Source organism: Felis catus, chromosome B2, assembly GCF_018350175.1.
Source record: "Felis catus isolate Fca126 chromosome B2, F.catus_Fca126_mat1.0, whole genome shotgun sequence".
NCBI lineage: Eukaryota > Metazoa > Chordata > Mammalia > Carnivora > Felidae > Felis > Felis catus.
In genome coordinates, this window is record NC_058372.1 from 111106125 (window position 1) to 111129629 (window position 23505).

Below are 23505 nucleotides of genomic sequence, written 5' to 3' on the forward strand. Positions count from 1 at the left end.
AAAAAAAGTGTTAACTACAAACCATCTTAGGAAAAAAACCCAGATGTAATAAAAGCGCTAAGTGGTATGTATGGTGGCCTTTCATAGGCTATCCATTTTTCTGCATCCAGATTTGGGCACTGAAGCAGTGGAAAAGTAAATGATACAATGACCTTGTGGAGACTCATAATTATGGACACGACCAGTATCTGCTGGCAGTGCAAATTCTACCAGGCAGGAGCCTGGTTGATTGGATGGGTTCAGGAAAACATCACTAATATGTTCTCAGTCCATACTGCATGATAGATGTTGGCTTGAAACTGGCCTTCTCCAGGGACTGCGAGTGATATTACAAACCTTCTTTGTAGGATATGAGGTTATGTTTATTTGCCTACAGCAAATATTGTGATATGGTTAGGTTAGTATACTTCTAAATAGGGAGGTAAGTGTCAGCTTAATGGGCTCAGGTGGATGCGTTGTATAGGTTTCAATGGTTAAACAAATGATTCTCTAGCTTCAGATATCTTAGATATAAGTTTGCCTATGATGATTAATTGTACTGAATCCACTATCAAGTGTTGGTAGCAGTAAGTTAGTAATGGGTTTGGGATTAGAATTCACAGCCTAAGCAGGTAAGAGAGAAAGAAAGTGGGAATTCAAAAATTTTTAAGGGAAATATGTATTTTCTCATAATTAATTTTATAGCACCCAATAATACTATAAAAATAACACCTTGAGGTCTTGGAACTTCTTGTATTATTTCGTTTAATTTTTCCAAGAATCATATAAGTACTATGTTATTGTCCTCATATTATAAAGTCACATGGGGTTAGGAAAGTTAAATGAGATGTCTAAAGTTGGATACATTATAAACAGCAAAGGGGCATATTGGTTCCTCCAAAAAAAAAAAAAAATAGAACTATCATATGGCCCAATTCTACTTCTGGGATATATCCAAAGGGAATGAAATCAGTATCTCTAAGAGATATCTGCACTCTCATATTCATGTGGCTTTATTCATAAAATCAAAGATATGAAAACAACCTAAGTGTCTGTCAATGAATGAATGGGTAAAGAAAATGTATACACACACATACACGTATACATATATATATGTAAAGAAAGAATGAAAGCTCACATGTAGAGTTTAAAATAGAAACAGGAAATAGAATAGCTGGAGGGGGTTGGGGAAATGGAGAGATGTTGGCTAATGGGTATACACGTTCATTTAGAAGATAGATATGATTTGGGGATAGCATACAGCATGGTGATTATAATTTAAATTCTATATTATACACTTGAAAAGTGCTAAGTGGTAGATCTGAAATATTTTCACCTCAAAAAAGAAATGGCAGTTATGTAAGGTGAAGAAGGTGTTAGCTGAGCCTATAGCAGTTAATCATTTCACAATATATAAGGGTATCAAATTAACACGTTGTATGCCTTAAATTTACACAATGATATGCCAATTATATCTCAATTAAAGCTGGAAGGATAAAGAAAGAAGTATGGTTGGAAATAAGGAAGGAAAGAGGGAATCTAGGGAGGGAGAGAGGAAGGAAGGGAAGGAGAAAGGAAGGAAAGGAAAGATAAGATTGGGTATAAAATGAATGATTTGATGCTTGGCTACAACAAGGAGCTCATTATTTAGAGGAACTCAGTGGGAGTATTTGTTTTTTTCTAAAATAAATATTACTATTTCTGTCTGTATTACTTTATAGAAACTCAGAGCCTGTAGAAAACTGGAAGACACTGTAGCTTCTGTGATGTTAGGCCCTTGTGTTTTGATGGTGGCAGGTATATTTAAGACTCTGTAGTTGGCTGTTAAGCAGTGAAAGATAAAGTGAGCCATAGTGACAGGACAAGGGGTAAGCTCTGCTTTCTACACGACCAAGGAAAATAAGACTTTGATGTTCATACTCACAAAATACCTCTATATTAATAAAAGTTATATCAAAGTATATGTTCTTTGTGTATGAATTTTGTGGTAAAAGTATATATGAAATATTTGAAATAGTGAATATTTTTGTGCAGGTAACCTTGAAAATACTTTGAAACCTGTTGAAAACTATATAGTTATTAATCACTACCATTACCTAATTTTACTAGCCATGAATACCTTTCTACTTCATTAAGCTTTTAGATGTAATAATATAGTGTGATTTTTTTTCGGTCTTGTACTTGAATATCCAAGGCATTTTACAGCTTATGATACTTCCCCCTCTAACAAAGAAAAAAAGAAAACTCTTTCCAAAACTCATTTTTACTTGGTTAAAATAAAGTTTTTCCTTTAAGACCTCTTTACAGAAATCACTCTTTAGTTAAAAAGATTTCAAGCATAAGACAATATGACAATTTTGTCACCATGCAAAATGTGAAAACGGTAATTAACATAAAGCATTTCATAAAAGTATGTGACAGAATAAATGTCACTTGGGCAATCAAATCTTGAAATCCTGTAGGAAAGAGTGAAAAAAAAGCACTTGGCATTCTATCTTCATAGGAACCATGAAATGTCTATCATAATTTGGTATTACTATAATCCTGCTAGAATGAATACAAACAACTCTAAGAACCATAAACTTCCAATAATTTTTATTGTGTCTTAAATTAAGTATACAAATATTTCCAGGGCTTTGCTTTTTCTCCCACATCATAAACACATTTGTTAGTGCATTATTTTAAAATGGCATTCTTTAGTCCAACATTGATGCCTAATTATATATTGTCAGTCAAATAAATACACTTAACTCCTATCTTTTCATTCAAATAGTCACATTTTAATGGGAACATATAAAAAACAAATAAGTTATGTGTATAACTAACATATTCATACGTCTTAATACATTTAAGTTTAAAGCATAATGAAGTTATTGACGGACAAAAAAATGTGTGCCATGTTTTATTTAGAAAGGAAGCTTATGATACATTTGCATTTGAGTATGGTGATCCATATGTGACTATAACTGATAGGAAAAGTATGTTTTTTATTTTTAGGATTCAAATATCAAACTATTTGCCAAAGGATCAGTAGAACATTAAATCCACCAGAACCTACCTTGGTGAAAGGCTGAAAAAATCAGAGAGAGAAAACAGGTTTGTTAAATACATTTACTTAAAAATTGACTTCTAGATATGTTGGCCATAGCATACAACATGGAGCCATGATTTCTGGCTCTGGTTTTGGTGGCTTCCTATATCTACACTCCCTCCGTGCCAATCCATTTTACGTACAACTGCAAGGTGAGGGCATAGCTCTTGTCCTTTCTCTGATCATGGTATCTCAAGGGGTCCTTATTCTTGCTCAAAGTTCAAACTCTTCAAACTGACATTCAGACCTGCTATCCCACCAGCATTGCCCAGGCTTCCTGCATTGCAGCTAAAATGACCTACTTGCTGATTCTGGATCTGCAATATTTCTTTTTTTTTTTTAATTAAAAAAATTTTTTTTAACATTTATTTATTTTTGAGACAGAGAGAGACAGAGCATGAACAGGGGAGGGTAAGAGAGAGAGAGGGAGACACAGAATTTGAAACAGGCTCCAGGCTCTGAGCTGTCAGCACAGAGCCCAACGCGGGGCTTGAACTCATGAACCGCGAGATCATGACCTGAGCCGAAGTCGGACGCTTAGCCGACTGAGCCACCCAGGCACCCCTGGATCTGTGATATTTCTACCTTCAAGCCTTGACCCAGCTTAAATGCTCTGTTCCTGATTCATCCAGGGGACAATAACTTCTCTTTGTCAGAACTGCCATGGCCCTCAGCCCTCACCTCTACTGATTTATAATTCTGAATAATTTCTCTTCTTAGAATCTCCCCCCGCTTCATAATGTTAGCCCCTAAGGGCAATGCATGTGTTTCACTCAACTTGCAGCTATTAGCAGGTATCACAGTTTTGCTCCCTTTCTGCTGGTTGCTCTTCCCCTGCACCTGACTCTATTAGCATCTCCTCTTAGAAGAATGAAGATATCATTCAGAGGAGGGGCCTGAAAAGGCAGGAAGAAGAGAAGACAAGTCACCATTTTCAGCCACTGGAGGACTGGTAGAAAGTAGGGCAAGCGACAGAACTAGGAGAAGCAGACAAAGGGCCAAGGGTTTTGTGGTCCTTTTCACATCTACTCTGGTTGAGGTGAAATTCCTCAATGGTGGATATAGGTTGAGGGCAAAGTCTAAGGAAGAATTGTTTTTGCCATGTTCTCCACTCTGACAACCCCAGCAGAGGGTGGCAGCAGCAGAGTAAAATTGGCAAGGTGATGTGGTTGGACAGAGTGGCTGCCTGGGTACAGTTCTCTGGTGTCCCATGGACTCCTAAGTCATATGGACAGCATCCAGAAACTCCCTGGTCCCACAGAGGATTCTTGAGTCATGCTGGCAGTGCTGACTGGAGACATACAATGATGACATTGTGACACACAGAGAGTTGGTTGCTGGGCTGAACAGTATATGGCTAATGAGAATTTTATTGTGATTCAAAGTTAGTGTTTATGTGGTTTTGCCAGAGAGGCATATGTGAAAATAAAAATACTTCACGAAGTGGGTGGGTATTTGCCATGTCCCCTCTTTAAGATCAACCATGCCCAGAAGGTATCAAAGGAACAACAATGTTTACCACGAAATACCCGGGCAAAGCCTCCTGGAAGCTTGTCAGAATCACTACCAGGATGGGCAACCGAACCTGAACAGACCTATAAGAAGTCATGGTTCTATATATACTACAGTTCACAGCAGAAGAAGGCAAACACAAAATGCCTTCATCTTTTATCCACCTCAGTATCCCGCCAAAGAATTCATTATTTCTCTCTCAAAAAGGGAAAACAAACATTTGATTAGAATATCATATTTGTATTACTGAACATCTTAACTATAAAAAAGATACAACTGTGTTTAGGGATTTATTTTTCTTCCCTCCAGAAGCTCAAAACACACCACTGTGTAAGGATTTTGAATTAATCCTATTATAAGTAAGTACACTACATCTACTTTCCTAACATTTCTCTTTGTCATTTTCTAATATTCTATTAAATTGGTATTTATTAGGGTTGTAGAAGGATAAACTGGGGAAAGCACAGCAAATAAAGAAATTTTACAGTAACTACATTATCTGTAAAGATACTTTGAAGCTGTGTAATAAATCTTAATTACATGGAAAAAAAAGTAGAGTACATATTACTATTGCTTTACTAAAAACTAATCATTTGTTTAGTCCCATTCTATTGAATGGTTTAAATACTCTATCCCTCATTTCATAATTGTAGGAAATGAGTCCCAACTTTTAACTTGCCCTTGAGAAAGTGAAGTCATTTGAATGGAGAGAACATACTCCCTTTACTTGTCTTGCCCACAGCATATGAAACCTAAAGTCAAATCATTATTAATTAACTTTCATTCCTGAATTCAGAGAAACACTTTCTTTTATATTTAATTAGCTGGTTTCTCTGATATATTAGTAGAAAGGTAACTTTTTTATTGTGATACAAGAGTATTCATGTCTAAATTTTAATTTTTTACTTATTTTAATGTTCAGGAAACTCTAAGTTCCCTTTAATTATCATTCCCTTTAATTATTCAATGGCTAAAAGAAAGGTTTGAAAACATGGTAATAGGTGGTGATCTAGGTCTCCCCCCTTTAAGTAGGGCAGGTTTGCAACCTCCTTGTGACTACTAGCATAGGGGGGATGTAGAGCTGGATGACTTTTGAGGCTGGTAATAAAAGGCAGTCCAGCTTATTCCTTGTTGGCTAGAACATTGAAGCCTCTGCAGTCAAGTGAAGTCTAGCTACTCTGAAGCAGCCATGCTGGGAGGAGGCCAAGCTTCCAGTACAGGCCACACTTCTGCTCTGATCTGCTCTAAGGTCCTGGGCCTCAAGCCCTTCCAACCCATTTGCCAGGAATGACTCTTTAGTGGAGCCCTGCCCCAGCCATAAAGTCATCTCCAACCTTCGGGTTTTCCCAGCTGGAAGCCCCAGACACTGTACAACAGACAAAATTTCCCCCTCTGTGCCTTGTCTGAATTCCTGACCCACAGAATCCACAAGCATAATAAAATTATTGTTTAAAGCCATTATATTTGGAGTGGATTGTTACAGCAGCAATTAGAAAACTAAGCTTATCTTTACACTTATTTTCTGATTCTTCATGTTAAAAAAAGTTCAGCACAAATGAGAGGAAAATCAAAAGATGAAAATATGGCTTTTCTAATCTTAAAAAAATTATTTTTATTTTTGAGAGAGAGAGACAGAGACAGAGAGAGACAGAGTGCAAACAGGGGAGGAACAGAGAGAGAGGGAGACACAGAAGCTGAAGGAGGCTTCAGGGTCTGAACTGTCAGCACAGAGCCAGAGGCAGGGCTCGAACCCATGAAGCCATGAACCGTGAGTTCATGACCCGAGCTGAAGTCAGCGGCTTAACAGACTGAGCCACCCAGGAGCCCCTTGGCTTTTCTAATTTTGACAAATGTTTCTATTTCAAAAATTGCATGCCTTTGTATGAGATAATTTATTAAAATTATATTACAATTGAGAGTCTACATTTGTAACATAATTGTATTAATATACTTTAAAATATCTCATAATAAATACAATTGAAATGTTAAAAATAATTAAGTTAATGCATGCAAATTATCACCAGCAAATAGGTATTGAGATCCTAGCTTATTCATGGCAATTTACTGGATATTATAAGTAAAATTCACATAAATTATAGATCAAAATAATTTAATTTAGAAGTCTATAACCCAAATGGTATTTAACACAAACAACAAAAAAAGAGTGGTTAGGCATTGATCATAACTACACCTCCGGTTCTTATGCTGGCATAATCTGTCATGTTGGCTTATAAAAATCTTTTCAATGCTTTCTCTGAAGGCCAGCATTTTGGTTAAATAGATACAAGGACTTTTACTGCTAAGGTCCCATAGTATAGAATCTGTCATTGGATAATCATTAGAAATGAAATTGAGGGTACCTGAGTGGCTTAGTCAGTTAAGCATCTGACTTGATTTTGGCTCAGGTTGTGAGATCAAGCCTTGCATGGGGCTCTAAGCTGGCAGCATGGAGCCTCCTTAAGATTCTCTCTTCTCTCTCTCAAAATAAATAAATGAACATTAAAAAAAAAAAGAATTGCAATTGAACTTGCTAGAGAAATCATCACAGAAAAGTGAGAGTCAATGTGATATATTTGTGGGTCACAGTTCATCTTAGCATACTTACTACGTATTTAATAAATGGGCATTATATTAAAAATATAAATTACAATTGAAAAGTTTTTTTTTAAGAATGATCATAGCCGTGAGATACCTGGGTGCTTCAGTCAGTTAAGCATCTGACTCTTGATCTCAGCTCAAGTTTTGATCTCAGAGTCACGAGTTCAAGCCTTCCATGGGGCTACACGCTGAGTGTGGAGACTACTTAAAAAAAAAAGAAAAGAACGATAATATCCATTATGGATAATGGCATAGAGAAAATGGCAAGCACATTTCCTACAGTTATGAATTGACAGAACTACTGAAAGGAAATTTGGTATTATTTTTCAAAGGCATATTTTTGCTGATCCAAATATAACTTCTAGAAATTTATCTTAAGGAAGTAATCATAACATAAGCAAAAACATAGCTATAAATTTAAATATTATAAAATAATATTGAGGGGCGCCTGGGTGGCACAGTCGGTTAAGCGTCCGACTTCAGCCAGGTCACGATCTCGCGGTCTGAGAGTTCGAGCCCCGCGTCAGGCTCTGGGCTGATGGCTCAGAGCCTGGAGCCTGTTTCTGATTCTGTGTCTCCCTCTCTCTCTGCCCCTCCCCCATTCATGCTCTGTCTCTCTCTGTCCCAAAAATAAATAAACGTTGAAAAAAAATTAAAAAAAATATTGAAGCATTGGAGGCAAACTATCTTGGTTTTTATTGCTGTTATAACAAATCACTGCAAATTTGGTGGCTTAAAATAGCACATATTAATTATCTTATAGTTCTGCAAATCAGAAGTCTGCCAAGAATCTCAGTTGGCTAAAACCAAGCTGGGGGCACGAATGCATTCCTCCTGGAGGTTGTAGGAGACAACCCATTTCCTTACCCTTCCTAGCTTCTAGAAGACACCTACATTCCTTGATTCTTGCCCCATTTCATCCATTTACAGATTCAACAATGGTGGGTTGAACTTCTCACCTTGTATCTCCCTGACCTTCTTCTTCCACTTCTTCCATTAACATGTTTCCCTCCACCCTACCAGGTGGCAAAAGTTCTCTTTTTAAGGGCTCAAGGGATTAGATTGGATCCACCTGAATAATCCAGGCTACTCTCCCCATTTCAGTTCTTAATTTGTGTTCAAAGCCTCTTTTGGCACGTGAAGTAACATACTCACAGGTTCCTGGGATTATGGTGTCGACATATTTGGGGGGGGGGGGCATTATTCTGCCCACCACAAAACCTGTATGTCCAAGAAAATAATTAACTAAATAATAATCATTAAATAACTATTCCAACTAAACAATTGTAATACTTGCTTGCATTGCAATGAATGTTATGTAGTCATTAAAGCTATGTTGTATGCAGAATAATGATAACTAACAATCTTAATACGTTACGTATGTGCCAGGCCCTGTTTTGAAAACTTTTCATATATTGATATTTACATAATCCTCTCAACAATCCAATGATATATGCGTATTATTACTCCCCCTACCAGTCACCCCTTAGAGATAAGGAAACTAAAGCATAGAAAGCTAAGTGTTTTGCCTAAGGTTACATGGTTGGTAAATGGCCGAGCTTGGAATATGAAGTTGAATTGCCTGCAGAATCCATGAGCTTAATAGTTTAATAGTTAATGAATTGGAGTTAGTATTAAGTGCAAAGAAAAAGCAGATTAAAATATATTGTGTATGATATAATCCCATTTTTACAAAAAATGGTTTGTGCAAAAATGGAAGATTATCTCTGGGCAGAAGTATTATGGTGATTATTTTCTTTTTAAATTGTATTTTGAAAATACTATACTTTTTCAAATGCAAAAAAAATCCAAGTTTGTATAAAATACTCAATGAATCAATTTTGTTTGTGATCGTAAAGATAATTGCTGCCTTTATAGTTTTAAACGATAATGGATGGAGTAGAACTCACAGTGAAACTGCTCAGTTGTGTTACAAAGCCAGGGGTAAGCTCCTGTTCTTGTTCAAGTGATTGGGTGTTGAGCAGACAGCAACTGACTTAGTGATAGTGTATCTATTGGATTCCAGGAATTGTCTGAGAGATAAATGAGATAATACATGTCAAATAACCTTGAAAGTTACTTTAAAGCAGAATTCCAAGGTCAACCAGATGAAGATGTGTAATATGTAACATTCTCCCCACAGAAACAAGATACTTAACAAAAGTTGTATCACCAGACTAGTTGAGGAAAGCCTCATATAGCTGAACAGTGTGTGACTATTTCCAAATGAAAGTGCAATTGACATTCCAATTTGAGACAGCTCTCTCCTTCATGCACTTCAATAGGACAGTTGGGATTCTCTTTATAGTCTGTTCCCTTAAGGCTCCATGGAAATGGAACAGAAAGGGCATAGCCACCTTAAGGAATGGAACTATATCCCCATCTACAGCACCTTTTCATAAGTCAGGCTTCGGCTATACTGTATATACGTGATGCAATATGAACTTAATTTAGAGATAAAAAATATGATCTCAATAAAGATGGGAAAAGAGATAAAATGTGTGTGACCATTCTTCTAAATGTTTTAAGTCATCATTTCTGTATGGAATTCCAAAATAATGGCAAAGAAGTATAGTAAAATATCAACAAAGTATAGCACAGTGGTTTGGAAAGTGAATTTTGATGTCCCACAGTCATACCTTCACACTCTAATTCTGCCACCAGGAACATGTGCACCTGAGATCAAGATACTTCATTTCTCTAGGCCTTTCTTTGTGTATCTGTAAATTGACCTTCACACTAGCTCATTGGTCTCTTGTGAGTAATAAGTGAGATGGTGCAAGTGTAGCACGTAAAATAGGTGCACACAGTAAATGCTCAATACTATTCATGTACCTGGTTCAGTCTTCTGATAATAATGTACCTATGATGCCAGATCAGGAATAAAAGCCCTTGAAGATTGCATTATGTTGGATTTCTCAAGATGCAGCACTGACACAAGGATTTGAGTGATTTATTTTGGAAGTGACCCCAAGAAGCACTGGTAGAGGGGAAGGGAAGGAAGTTAATTCAGGGTGCATGAATGGACCAATATGGTCAACCATGGACATTATGGGCTCAATCCTGGTGGGGAAGTTAATGATGTAGACTAGAGTATGTCTCAGAATTTCCCATCTCTGGGTTGAGAAGTTGGAATATTGATCCACAAATTCCCATCCATTATTGGGCAACAGTTGTTCTCACAGCTGTAACTTCACTCTGGAGTCCAGAACTTCCTGTGGCTACAAAGAGCCTGTAGACAGATGGTCCCAAGTGCTTGCAGAAAGAAGGTGGGCATGTATTGAAAGGCAAGTATCCAGGGACTATGAACAGGGCACTTAGAGTCAGCAAGATAGCATTATGCTTTCCTTTAACCTATACAGTCTAAAGGCCACTCAGGCTGTTGGTGGTTTGGTTGCAAACCATTGCAGGATTATTGCTGGATCCACATGCATTGTTGCTATTATGAATTTAAAAAAGTAATACAATGCTTTCCACAATACGGCAGGAGCTTCTTCAATATTCAACATCCACTTAACAGCCTTATTTTTGTTTGGCAGTAAAAAGTACCTGCATGCCAAGCAGCCATGACAGCTAACATGTATAAAGGTGGAATAGCAATAACTAAAAGAAACATTTGTACCAGATACCTCTGGCTTCAGTTTTAGCAGGGGTTGTGGAGCAGTTATTACCTACCAGACCCCTGCAGTGGGTAACAGAATATACCGGGTTCTCTAAATTCCCTCAAACATTGAAAGACACTTTTCAGAGAAACGTCCATTTACAAATGGGGTGATTCAAAGCAGGCGTTTTCATTACAGTAATAAAATATCTGCATTCCCCAAAATTTAACAAATCAAATCCCTTTTTGGCTCTCTACGACTGACATTTCTGAAAATTCAGTAGCAGGCTTCTGGAGACTAGGGTCCCTATGCCCTATTCAATTTCTTTATATTTAGTCGTTCTGATATGTCATAATATTTACTCAAAGGAAGCAATCATTTGGAATCCTTATTTGTGGTTCCTAGCATAACACTATCCTACACAAATGCCATTTCATCAGAAGGGCCAAATCCCATTTGCTATGGAAAGCGCTTTGCCTGACATGGTGGTTTCATCTGTCTTTATCCTACGGGATGTAGGACATGCTTGCTCTTTGGTTTCCTATTCTCTTTCCTCATCAGTCTCAGCTCTTCATTCTAGTGACTCGCTTCCCCAGCGGATCTCGACACCACACCTTCACCTCCAGGAAAAGTCAGTAATACCTTCACAAAGCTGCCAGGGGGTTAAAAAGGAAACTTGACTCTTGGATTCTGAATACCCAAGCCCCTGGGGCCGCCACCTGGGCCAACTTGCTTCGCTCTTATTTCCACCCGCAGGTGGCAGCAGCGGGCTCCGAAGCAGGTCTCTGCAGGTTTCCGGAGCCTCTGCCCAGCTTTTGGCCGGCGCTCCAGAGCTGGGTCTGGAGCATCCCCACCTTCAGGAATCCATACCCAGCTGGGACGGTCCTTAAAGCTGTAGTCATTGACCGCTAAAATGGTCTCTTATTCTTTAATTTCTTGAGTGCAAACAGTTTAAAGCAACAACGGCAACTCATTGAGTCCCTACTGTCTCCGGTTCTCAAATTCCCCACCAACTCCAGCAGCAACCCGGTCCCTTTTCCCAAGCAGGGTCGGCGCTCCACGCTCCGGCCCTTGCAGATCCTCCGGAGCCGCGTGCCGGGCGGCTGGCAGTGCGTCTGCGGCCGCAGCGCGCCTTCTCCTCCCCTCCTCCTCCTCCTCTGCCTCGCGGGCTTTGCAACCGGTCAGGATGCCGTGGCTGCACCCCTGTTTCATCACCCCACCCCCCTTCCCTAACCCTCCTCTTCGTCCCTTCTCCCCAAACACACACAGGCGCTCGCTCATAGTGTTTCAGGCTCGGCTGCGGGACCAGGACCCACGCAAGCCCAGGAAGCCACGGACATGCCGCCCGGACTCTTCGCCCCGCGGTCCCCAGCGCCGCCGCCGCCGCTTCTGCGCCGCTTCTTCCCACCTAGACACCAGCCCCTCAAGAGGCAGCCCCGGCGGGGCTGCGAGAAGTTTACGTCTCTGGCAGGGGCGGCGGGGAGCAGTTGAAGGATCTGTCGTAGGAGGATTAGCACATTGGGGCGAGGGGAGGGGCAGCGCCGCAGCTGGACGCGGCGCGGACCCGGCAGCACTGCGTGCGGCAGCCACCTCCGCCGCCGCCCGGGACCGCGGAGCCCGGACGCCCCCGCCCGGCCCGCGCCCCGCCCCCGCCCGCTTGGCCCCGCAGCGCCGGGCGCAGAGGAGCCGCGGGCGGCGCAGGGAGGCGGGCAGCGCCCCGCGCGCGCTTCTGCCGCCCCCGAAGCCGGCGCGCGGAGAGCGCAGGGCGAGCGCGCGTCGGGCGGCGGCCGCGCTGGGGGGCGTGGGGCGAGCCGGCGCGAGGAGCGGCGGGGGCGAAACTTCGCGGCCAGATGCCTGACGGCGCGGCGGCGCTGCGAGGCTGCCGCTGCTGCCCCTGCGGGCCCCGGGCGCGTCTCCGCGGGCGGCGCTGCCCGCGGCGCGGCGTGTGCACCGAGCGAGTGAAGGTATGTTTGGCGGGCGCGGCTGGAGCTGCTGCCGCCGCCGCCGCGCCAGCAGGTCCTAATGCCTGTCACTTCCCAGGACACTGGCAGCAGCAGCCCGGAGCCCCCGAGCCCTCGGCAGGTTTGCCTGTCCTTCCCCGCGATCTGATTGGATAAAGTGGGGGCTCGACGGTGGCCGACGTGGGACAGTCTGGCTGTGGCAGGGGTCTCGGAAACCATGGGTTATTGCAGTGGCAGGTGCACGCTTATCTTTATCTGTGGCATGCAACTGGTAAGTGACACTTGGGTCCTCTTATTCTGTAATGCGCCTTTGAGATACTGGGCTGGGGAGTGCGGTAATGGGTCTGCCATTGATTAGAATGGAAGGAAAGATAAAAGAGAGAAGGTGACAGATAGATTGCCTATGTTTAAAATGATTTCAGGGAGAGGCACTGTGGGGCACAGGGGAGGTGAGCCTTTCCACCCTCACCTATTTCTGTCCCTCTGAAGACAGTTTGGTAGGTGCGGGTTAAACTTGTCTTTAATTTCTTTAAGCAAAGCAAGATGTATCTCTTGTTCCTTTATGCTTTGCATTCCTGTTACTGTAACAACGTGGTTGTCACATATAATTTACTATACAGGTGTTAAAACAGAGAGATATGGAATTTTCGACTTTTCTTCTATATACTAATTTTTTTTGCAGTATCTTTGTTTCTTCACTGACGTGTGTTATTTTTCAAGGAATATATTGTCTTGTAAGTATAATGCTCTAACAGACCACTATGTAGGGCAGATGGTATCCTTACACCAGTCTGATCTAGAAGCCACATTGAGTTCTAAAAGTATGTAGATTGAAGAGAAATACTTAAATGAACTCAGTAACACCACTGCCATAAACTGAACCAGTAGTCTTTAAATCGCAATTATTAAAAGCAATTCTAAGGAAAATTATTCAATCTCACATTATGTATGTAATTGCTCCTGAAAGAGATATTGTCTGATCCTATAGGATGGAGAATTATATATGCTTTTTGAAGAATGTTGTATGTTTGCAAAGAGGCAAGAAGCCAGTAATGGAAAACATCAAGTCTATGAATTTAAATTCTCTAAGGGCAGTCGAAGGAGGGGCTGAGGATAGTTTAGAGGTGAAAAATCTACTACTGTAAGTGGTTAATTTGAAGTGGGAGCACTTGCTCACTCCTGTTATCAAACAGCTTTCCTTGGAAAGTATAAATTAATCTGAATAGCCACCCACATTTCCAACAATTGTTTCATAAAGGCTGAAAGGACTACAAGATTGAAGGAGATTTCTGCGAGCCCAATCAGTAAAGTGTTCAAAAGAGCAAGGATTTCCTATGGAAACTGATAGAAGAATTCCTTAAGTGGTCTTCATTGTTTATCAATTGTCTTGAAGCCCAAGAGTATTTGTTTTGTTGTTGTTGTTGTTGTGTTTACTATTTAGCTGAAGGAGTGCTTTTTGTTGTGTATTGTCTTGGGGTGTTTTCCTTCCCCAGTAAAGTTATCTCAAGATATGTATTTTGATCTATGAATTTCTTAAGGACTTGGTTTTAAGAAAAAAGGTGGAACTATAAATACAATTTTAAGAATATAATATTTTTTCAGTGATGTGTAAACCGGTTTATTTCTCTTTTCTATATATTGATTGAAGTTTTGCAATGAAGGATTTTTACTCTTAATGATAAAGCTAATCAGAACAATGAGTTTACTTTGTTAAGCCACTGGTTAGGCCAACTATGCCAAATTGTATAAACGTTATCAAAACATTCCTGTGTTCATATATGATTCAGAAAAGAATACATTTGCTGATTCACTGTGTAAAAACATAAAACTGTGAGAACGAGTGGGTGGGTAAGAGTATTCTTTTGCTCTTTTCAATTTTAAAAAAATTAAATGTGATTTAATTTTTAATTGTGTAGCATAGTAGGGCTTTATTATGGCAATTGTAGGCATTAGATCCATGTGACATGTTGTGTGATGAATACAAACTTCTCAAGAACTTAACAATTTTAGAAACACATAGATACACGAAAAAGAAACCTAAAGGTACAAAATGGCACAATAAGGCTAAAGATTCTTGTGTGTGTGTGTGTGTGTGTGTGTGTGTTTATTTATGTGTGTGCAAATATGTGATGGTGTATTGGAGAAGTGCTACATCACTTATGAAACAAATTCTGAATCAAAGCTAAGTTTTGTAACAAAATAGAGGCAGTTGTAATATAAGGGTGTTCAGTCTAAGCAGGTATACATTTGAATCTTAAGGATGCTCTGTAAGAATCATGTGATTTTTCCCATTCAGACTTTAAGTGCCACCAGGCTAATATAATTAGCAGCCATGTTAATGCAGATGCAGAACAAAAAACAAAGGACGAAGAACATTCATTGCTTTGATAAGGTGAAATGATCACATTTAAAAGACCTCAGAGATTCCTGGTGGTTGTTGCTTTGTAGAAATACGGTATTTAATTTTAAATAAAATAATTTCTTTGCAAATTAATAATTGCAAAGCACACACACGCTATAGGTGGATATATGTGTTTTCCTTTGCTCTTGATAGACCTTTAAAAACTTTTTGTATTGTGTTTGAGTTATTATGAGTAGAAGTGGTTTTATAAGTAGCCAGGTTTCGGGAGTCAGTTATGACTCAGTACCATTGATTGATACAAAAGTTCACCTAGTTTTGTTTACTTCCAAAGTGTTTAGTATGCATCCTGGTAACATTTGGACATGTTTTTTGGTAGTTATACAGATAAATCTTAGGTACATTAAAATTAATGAAAGCCAGAAATAGTCTAGGACAGAAACTTTATTAAATTTCCTTGTTAAGTAACTTTAAGTTTCTGGAAACATTTATTTCCAATTCTGTAAGTGGGGTATCTCTATTTTAAATAGACTTAAAGAAATATTTATGTCTACATCAACTTGCAACTGACCTTTGTAGAGGATGAGGTAGCTCGTAGGTATGGTGGAGGTGGGAAGCTCATTCATCAGGTTATTATCAGAGCAGACACAGTGTTTGATCTTTTAACAAGTGATGGGCAGAGACAAACTCTCCAGAGAAATTTCTCTATCAGGATTCTATCTTAGCTTTTAATTATAGTAAATGTGCATTTAGTTTAATATTTGTCAGACTACAAGTGTGGATAAACATACGTTCTTTTAAAAGTCAGAAAATCAGTTTATAAGACAAGAATTTAGAATTTCATGCCACAGAGATTCAATACAAAACTTCCATTTTATGAAAAAATATCTGCCTCTATGTATCATAAATTAAAATCTTTGAGATGTATGGTAATTCCAACTTCAGATTTTAGGGTGATTGGTATGAAAAAGGGGGTGATTTCTGGAAACAGATTTGTTCATGTGTACAGTTCAAAGTTTAAGCTCTTAATCTCAAGAAGGTAATTTTCTTTTTATCATTGCTGTCCTTAATGCTCAGAAACTGAAGATTTCAGATAGTAACAAAACTCATCACTGCATTTGCTGTGTTGGATATAGTGGCACAGGACAAGAACAGTCAAACTTCTTATTTACAACTCAGCAGCTGGTGAAAAAGTTTCAGCTGTTTTTTTTTTTTTTCTTTCTTTTTGTTCTTAAGTGTTTGGCTGAATCAAAGAGTACTTTATCTAAATGTTGCAAAATTTCCTCAGATAATTCTCAGTGAAGACCACTTAGTTGTTATAATATCGAAGAACATAACTTATTTTAGTTTCAAAAGACGGCTTTGTTTTCAGGGAAGAAAATAAAAAATTGTCCACATTTTTGTACACCAGATTCCTCTATGGCACAAAGTGTATGTGCCATAAACTACTAAAAGTACACATTTATGTTTAGCAGATTAACACTTGAAGGTGCCATTCTTGCCATGTGCTTTATGAAATATTGCTAACTTGGAGCAGGTGCACCTAGGAATTGTGTTAGTATACTTGCATGCAGCTGTGTGAAGAAGCACATTTGAAACTTAAGAATGATCTTTAGTTTTACCGAACAGTTACTTGATACTGAGCAGTTACTAAGCATTTTTAGAAGTACACATTTATCAGAAAAGAAAGCCCTGAATGCATAAGTGGACTAAATAGAAACAATCTTATTATAATTATGGAATACTTTGGTGCTGTCAGTTCTGACTTTGTGATGTGTTCATAGTTACATGGACCTTCGTTACTTTTTAAAAAACAAAGCATGATGTGAAGTGACTTGAAAATTGCTGGTAGAATCTTAGGATTTACCTCGGATACTTTTGACATGTTTGGAAATTCCTCAGAAATGTAGAACTGTACCTGCCGCAAACCTTCCCTAGTGAGATAATTTAAAATTTTAGATTTATGAATCTACATATGCCATTGCTAATAAAATCTTGTGAACATTGAATCTTGTGGACTAACGATTTCCATATAATGCTTCAGAAACTTATGATGTAAAAATATGCTAAGAATTTGCTAAGTTATAAAATAACTTTCCTCTTTCCATATGTTTTCTACTTTTGCATCCCAGCATTGTCTTGTGTGTATGTGTGTGTATTTTTTTTAGATCTGTTCTTTCATTCTGATTCAGTACTACTCTACTCTAATGTTTACCAAGAAAGATATAGACACTCCTTCCAGTGTCCAGCTCTCTTTCTTGGTTCACAGACCAAGTGGCAGTTCCTTTTTTTCATATACCCAAAGTTTCAAAGAGCCAATCTGTACAGAGCTGTTCCCTTGCTTTCTCAAATAAAGGCTTGGATGGGCAGCATCTCCTGTGCAGAATGCCAGAGTCATCCCTGGCATGAAGCCCATAAGTGGGCAGTGGCCCAGAAATGTGAATAGGCATTGCTACCTCCTTTTCCCTCTGATCCTGCTTTATTTGGGAGGGCAGATTCTCTACTTGCCCAATGAAGAATTTTGGAATGGCAGCCAGGGACTCCTTGAAATAGGAGGTCTTTATTTCTTGTTCTGTTTCCTTTTTGTGCATGTGTGTGCTTAACAAAAATGAAATCTGAGACAGAAACACATTTTAACCCTTCTAGATTTATACCGGAAATAAAAATATTAGAATTATGACCTCAGTTGCATTCAGTATTTGTATATATTCTACTAATGGCCAAAATTTCAAAGGATATACTTCAGTTGTGTTATTTGGTAGAATTTCAAGCAGCTCAGTGTAATTTTTCCAAAAATAGTTTTTGAAACTAATATTGCTAATAATGGAAAATTTTCTATTTCCAGGACTTATAACACTCAAATGTCATACATTAAATACATACACAAGAAGTATTTCTGTTCTATTTTTTCATCTATGTAGTGAACTCTTTCAATTTTGGCCCCCTCTCCTCCCAGAGAACTGGGTTATTGTTTATTTTCAATATAATGAAATACATAGTCCATCGAGATACAATGTATCTAAGGTTCCCTTTCCCCTGTAACAACAGTAGAAACAAATGTTATATTAACACTTAATTTCTACATATAGAATGGAACTAAGTGTGTGAAACTTTTGTTCCTAACAATTCCAAGAAATTGAAGGATATTTAAAAACTATGAAGAAATAAGATAAAATTATATTGTTTTCTTTATCTGGGTTAAGGTAGCAATGTAATTTTAAACTGGATTTTTTAAAACTATTTCAGGTATATTTAGATTGGAAATTTCATCACTATTTAAAGGAGTTGCTTGCTTCATCTTCCTGAAAGCAGTGTTTTTCATTTTTGCTTAAACTCTAACCCAGGCACTTGGTCTAACAAATAGAAACATTGGTGACATTCAGTCTGGTGGAAGCTGTAGACTTTTTTTTTTTCATTCAACCTGGGATGGAATGAAGTGACTTATGCTAATATTTTTCACCTTTTAAGTTAATTATGGATCACATGCTAACTTTGATCTTTGTAGAAACTCTTTTTGAAAAGTTACGACAGACTGACTTTTTTGTGTACTTTGAAAAAAAAGTTTGTGCTTTGTGTTATGCTTTAAAAATCTATCTTTGTAAAATACTTAAACAATAATGAAAACTCTTAGCATGTATTCGAAGCTTGTTTTGGGCTAAATGCTAAATGAGTGTTGTTTTTTTTTGTTTCCCCCCACTGATTCCTTTCCAATAATTCTACAGCATAGGTAATAGACACTAATATCCTCACTTTACAAGGGAGAAAATGGAGATTCAGAAAGTTTTAAGTGACTTTTCTTAACTCACTCTCTTAGTAAGTGATAGAGTTTGTGCTCAAACCCAGGTCTGTCCCACTAAAGCCAGACTGAGCTTCAGGAAATCCCTTCCACCTTCCAGGTAACATGAAAGGATACAGCTCTCCTAGCTTCCATTTCTTTTACTAACAAAGGCAGCATCTACCTACTAATTCCTGTTGAGCCAGTAATCAACAGAAGCCTAAGCAGGCTCCTGGAGGGCTGTTGGTACCAGGCTTCTGTCCAGGCCTGACAGGCCCAGGTGGACTTGGGGTTTCACAACTAGGAGTTGCTGGTGCCTGGAGTAGGGAATAAAAGGAGGCACCAGCCCCTCACAGTTAGCTTTGCTTGCTGTTCACACTAGATTTCGAGTGTGCCCAAACAGTGCAAGACATACTTATAGCTCTGCCCTAGAAAAGTGAGCTCTCCTGATGAGGTTGTGTTTCTGTCATTTTTCAAGGGGCAGGGGGTTGGGGGGGGGGAGGGAGAGTTACAGCTACTGTGTATTTCAGGCCAATTATTGAGAAATAAGCACGGAGTATGAGCTGGAAACTTTGATGTGAATGTTTAAAAAAAGATTCTATGGGAAATTCTTGTTCCTTTTGAAACCAATTTCTGATAAATTGCTAATGCAGAGTAATGTTATGTACCTGTTGTTGTTGTTGCTGTTTTTTAAAACATGTCCCACATCCTAAATGCATCCAGACTACTGATTGGTGAGAATATAGTTACAATTAATTGTTGTGGGAAATAACCTGGAGTAATAGGTTGTTTGAGATAAGACCCCTTGTCTGTCTTGATGGTGCATCAGAATCACCTGCAGGGCTTTTTCCAAATCAATGGGGCCCACCCCAGGACTTCTGGTTCAATAGGTCTTCGGGAGGTCCTAGACCTGGAATTTCCATTTCTGAGGAGTTCCCAGGTGACAGTGACACTGCTGGTGAGGGACCAAACTTGGAGAACTACTGACATAAACACAGGTCTTCACTTAGGGTGTTACGTGACTACACGAACCTGTTTCTGAAAATTTTCAACCCAACTAGATAATTAGCTCATTCTTCCTTTGGCCTGTTATTACGTGAACAAAAAATTCTTCAGGACCAAATGTGTCTATTTCTGACTTCTAGCTTGGTCCTATTCAGAAGTTTAAATAAGGGAAATAAATGGAAGATCTTTTCGCAGCATTTGTGTCTTTGTAGTGAATAGAGATCACGAAAAATCTGAAAGGGATTCAGTGCCTCTAGCCTATACGCTGTATGCCTGTCACGCTGGAGCAGATTTGGTTCCTTCAGTGGCCTCTCTCTGCTAACCTAGCCCCTCAGTCTGAATTTCTGGAATAGCTTCTCACTGCTGCCAAGCACAACCTTGGGGGAGAGAGAGAGAGAGGGGAAGGGGTGTGCTGGGAAAGCACTGGATTCAGTGAGGGGGCAGAGTTTTCAACACCTAGCCCGCCTTCTGTACTGAACAACCAAATAACTGTCATTTCCTCCTTTGAAGAATGAGGCAAATCATTCCTGCTTAAGGAGCATGTGCGGGGGGGGGAGGGGGGGTGCTGGAAGGGGTGGGGAATGCTCAAAGTTTACACGTGAAAGAGCTTCACACATGTGAGAAGAGCTTCCTAAACTTCTGATATCTAGAAAATCTTTGTAATTATTAACAGTTGAATCTTCCAGAACTGTTCCCCCAGTGGCAGTAGGAGTAGTTATGGGCTGTTTATATATCATTTGGCCAGTGGCCTTAGTTGTAACATCTGATTTCTTGTAGAAACATTTCTTTCTTTCTTATCATTTGAGGGGAAATGTAAATAAGGATTATAACACTAGGTTCAGATTATTTGAAATGCATATGTGTCTGATATACCTTCTTGAAGTGTTCATTAAGAATTAAATTTAAACTTACAAACCAATCAGCATGGTCCTTCCTCAGGCTGGCGTTTCTAGAATTGTGTTCCATGGGCACAAGTTCTGCAAAATGCTCTATTGCACATGAGCTCTGAGGTTAAGTAAGTTGTGGGATCTGCAGGCTTTATCCTCTCTCCTACCCCCAAGGGTCACAGCACATCTTCGAAGCTCCTAGAAGTCCTACACGAGAGAAACTCCTGCTTAATTCCACAATTTAACCCCACAATACTTATAAAGTGCTTGCAGTGAACCAAGGACCTCTTTTCCTTCTATCCCCTATTAATCTTCCATGGAACTAGCATTTTCAGAAACACTTTTAAGTGAAATGTTACTCCAGGCTAATGATGCACCCTAAAAGTTAATAATATTAAATTATTACCTAAACAATATTTAAAGGCTAAAAATTCAGTACGGAAACTCTTAACCTACTTAGCAAGTATTTAACAAAATAGTAATACATAGAGATGTTTAAGAATATCCAACACTATTATCACATAATTAAAATAACTGAAGGGGATCTTGTTTTCATATACTTGGCTATTATTTTTCCTGTATTTACTCGAGTTTCTTGAATTATGTTTCAGCCACTAAAATCACAAATCTTAACTTTGAAACTCAGGTCTGACTGGTAATGGTACAAAGAAGGCAACATGTTGCAGTGGGTTTCCAAGGATATTTGGAACTTGAGGACCCCTGGGGGAGGGCATCTGCTGAAGCACTTTGTTATAAAAGTTGCAGGTGAGGAGCAGTGCCAGCAGCCTACTTCTGACCCATGCCTGCTCTTCCATCATGGGACCCTAAATGTCTGTCTTTGCAGGGCTGGTGGTAAGGGGTTCTCCTACTGACTTTTGTTTTCTAATCAATGCACACACACTAAAACAGTAACACATTTAAAAGCCTCAACAATGTTGTGTTCTTTGAAAACAAATGGGTCTTAGAGTGGAATAGAGGAATCAAATCTCTTCTGTTAACAGAAGTCTTTGTATGCATCTGTATGATGCTAATGACACAACAGAATAAGGAGGGGTTTCAAAGGAGGCTGTTTTAACTGACAGCCATGTGTCGAATGATAGATGGGTCAATATTAAGTCTGAAATGTTCAGGGGTAGGGAATTCATATGAGCCTACTCTATAGGAGCTTCTAGCCATAGGAGATATGCAAGGGAGATCTACTAGAGTATTATTTTTATTATTTTTTAAAATCTTTTATTTATTTTTGAGAGAGCACAAGTGCAGAAGGGGCAGAGAGAGAGAGAGAGAGAGAGAGAGAGAGAGAGAGAGAGAGAGAGGAACAGAGGATCTGAAGCAGGTTCTGTGCTGACATTGGTGAGCTTGATGTAAGACTTGAACTCACAAACCACGAGATCATGACTCGTGGAGCCAAAGTCGGATGCTCAACTGACAGCCACCCAGTTGCCCCTAGAGTATTATTTTTATAAAGGACAGTTTCTGATGTCACTAGGAAATGGAAAGTGGGGAAAACTTTTACACGTCCCAAGGAGAACATTACAGCCTAGTAGCTAGCTGCCTTCTGTGATCTTGGCCCCTGGAGAAAGGCTCTGCTGACCTGCCTTGGCATTGAGCACTTCCTTTGTTACGGCACCTGTGGTGGTGGAAGGCAGCTTGCTCCTGGAGGCCATAATTAATCTCTGTGAGCACAGTGATCCTCACTTCACTTCCTCAATCTGTAAATTAGGGGAGAGTTGACCTATAGTGGATGGTGTGTCTAGATGCTACCTATTTGCTCCATTTGATTTCTCTGAGGTGCAGATATGAGATAGAGTCTGTGGGTGTGTTTAACTCCAGTTATTGGGAGTGATGGAATGAGCTACATATTTGAAATCTCTAGAAGCTGTTGTAGACTTGATAATACACAAATGTAAAGAGCTCTGGGTCTTTCCCCCCCCCCCCTTTTCCTCCTTTTTAAATAATGTTTGCTTGGGGTGCCTGGCTGGCTCAGTGAGGAGAGCATGTGACTCTTGATCTCAGAGTTGTGAGTTTGAACCCCACGTTGTGTGTAGAGATGACTTAAATACATAAAAATTAAAAAAAAAAGCTTGCTCAAAAATTTGATGACCACCTATAACTTGTGATTTTTCTAAAATATTGGAGCTATGTATAGGGTTATGTATTTCTTACTCTTATCAGTAGGGATTAATGGAGTTTCATTTTTGCCCATCTTTCATAAAATGTGGTTCTATTTTATTTGGTCAAAGGATAGTAGTTAAATTATGACTGTTCAACAGTGTTTATAAACCTAAGTTTTGCTTTTATTTGGCTTGGTATTGAAAGTTTTCTTCTTTCTTCTAAAGGACAGGGTTGGGGAGGAGGGGAACGTTAGGGAGAGGTGGCTGGGTCCTGAATGTCTAAACGTTAAAAGGCAAATACTACTACTTTACTTAAAATGATGTATACATTTTTAAAGGATAGTCTAGTGAAGTCTGTGAAGATGACTGCAAATTCATTAATGAGTTTTCTCAAGAATGTATTTCTGGTTTTATCTACAACATTTTTGAGAAGTTCCACAAGCTCTTAGATACAGGGGACACTGCTCTCCCAGTTTACTATTTTGTAGACTGTCTTGGAATAGATTTTTTGTTCAAAAAAACTGTCCTAAAAATCAGGCAAATGGTATAAGTTCAGTTTACATTTAGTATGTGAAAATCTTATAATAACAGTGTTTAGTGACCTTTAATTATATGCCTCTCT

The 23505-nt window shown here is 39.2% G+C and overlaps 1 protein-coding gene across 6 annotated transcripts in view; it reads left to right on the forward strand.

Annotated features, from left to right (window-relative positions):
- The first annotated feature begins 12495 nt into the window (after positions 1-12495).
- Positions 12496-23505, forward strand: part of NKAIN2 (sodium/potassium transporting ATPase interacting 2) — a 987104-nt gene continuing 976094 nt past the window's right edge. For 3 of the 6 annotated variants that reach the window (XM_045057985.1, XM_045057984.1, XR_006598252.1), the window contains exon 1: positions 12496-12746. In XM_045057985.1, coding sequence (XP_044913920.1) covers positions 12633-12746 — 114 coding nt within the window. In that variant the 5' untranslated portion in view covers positions 12496-12632. Of the gene's footprint in view, positions 13015-23505 lie in introns of all 6 variants that reach the window. The other 3 variants (XR_002742432.2, XR_006598253.1, XR_002157437.3) reach the window with 3 other exon arrangements.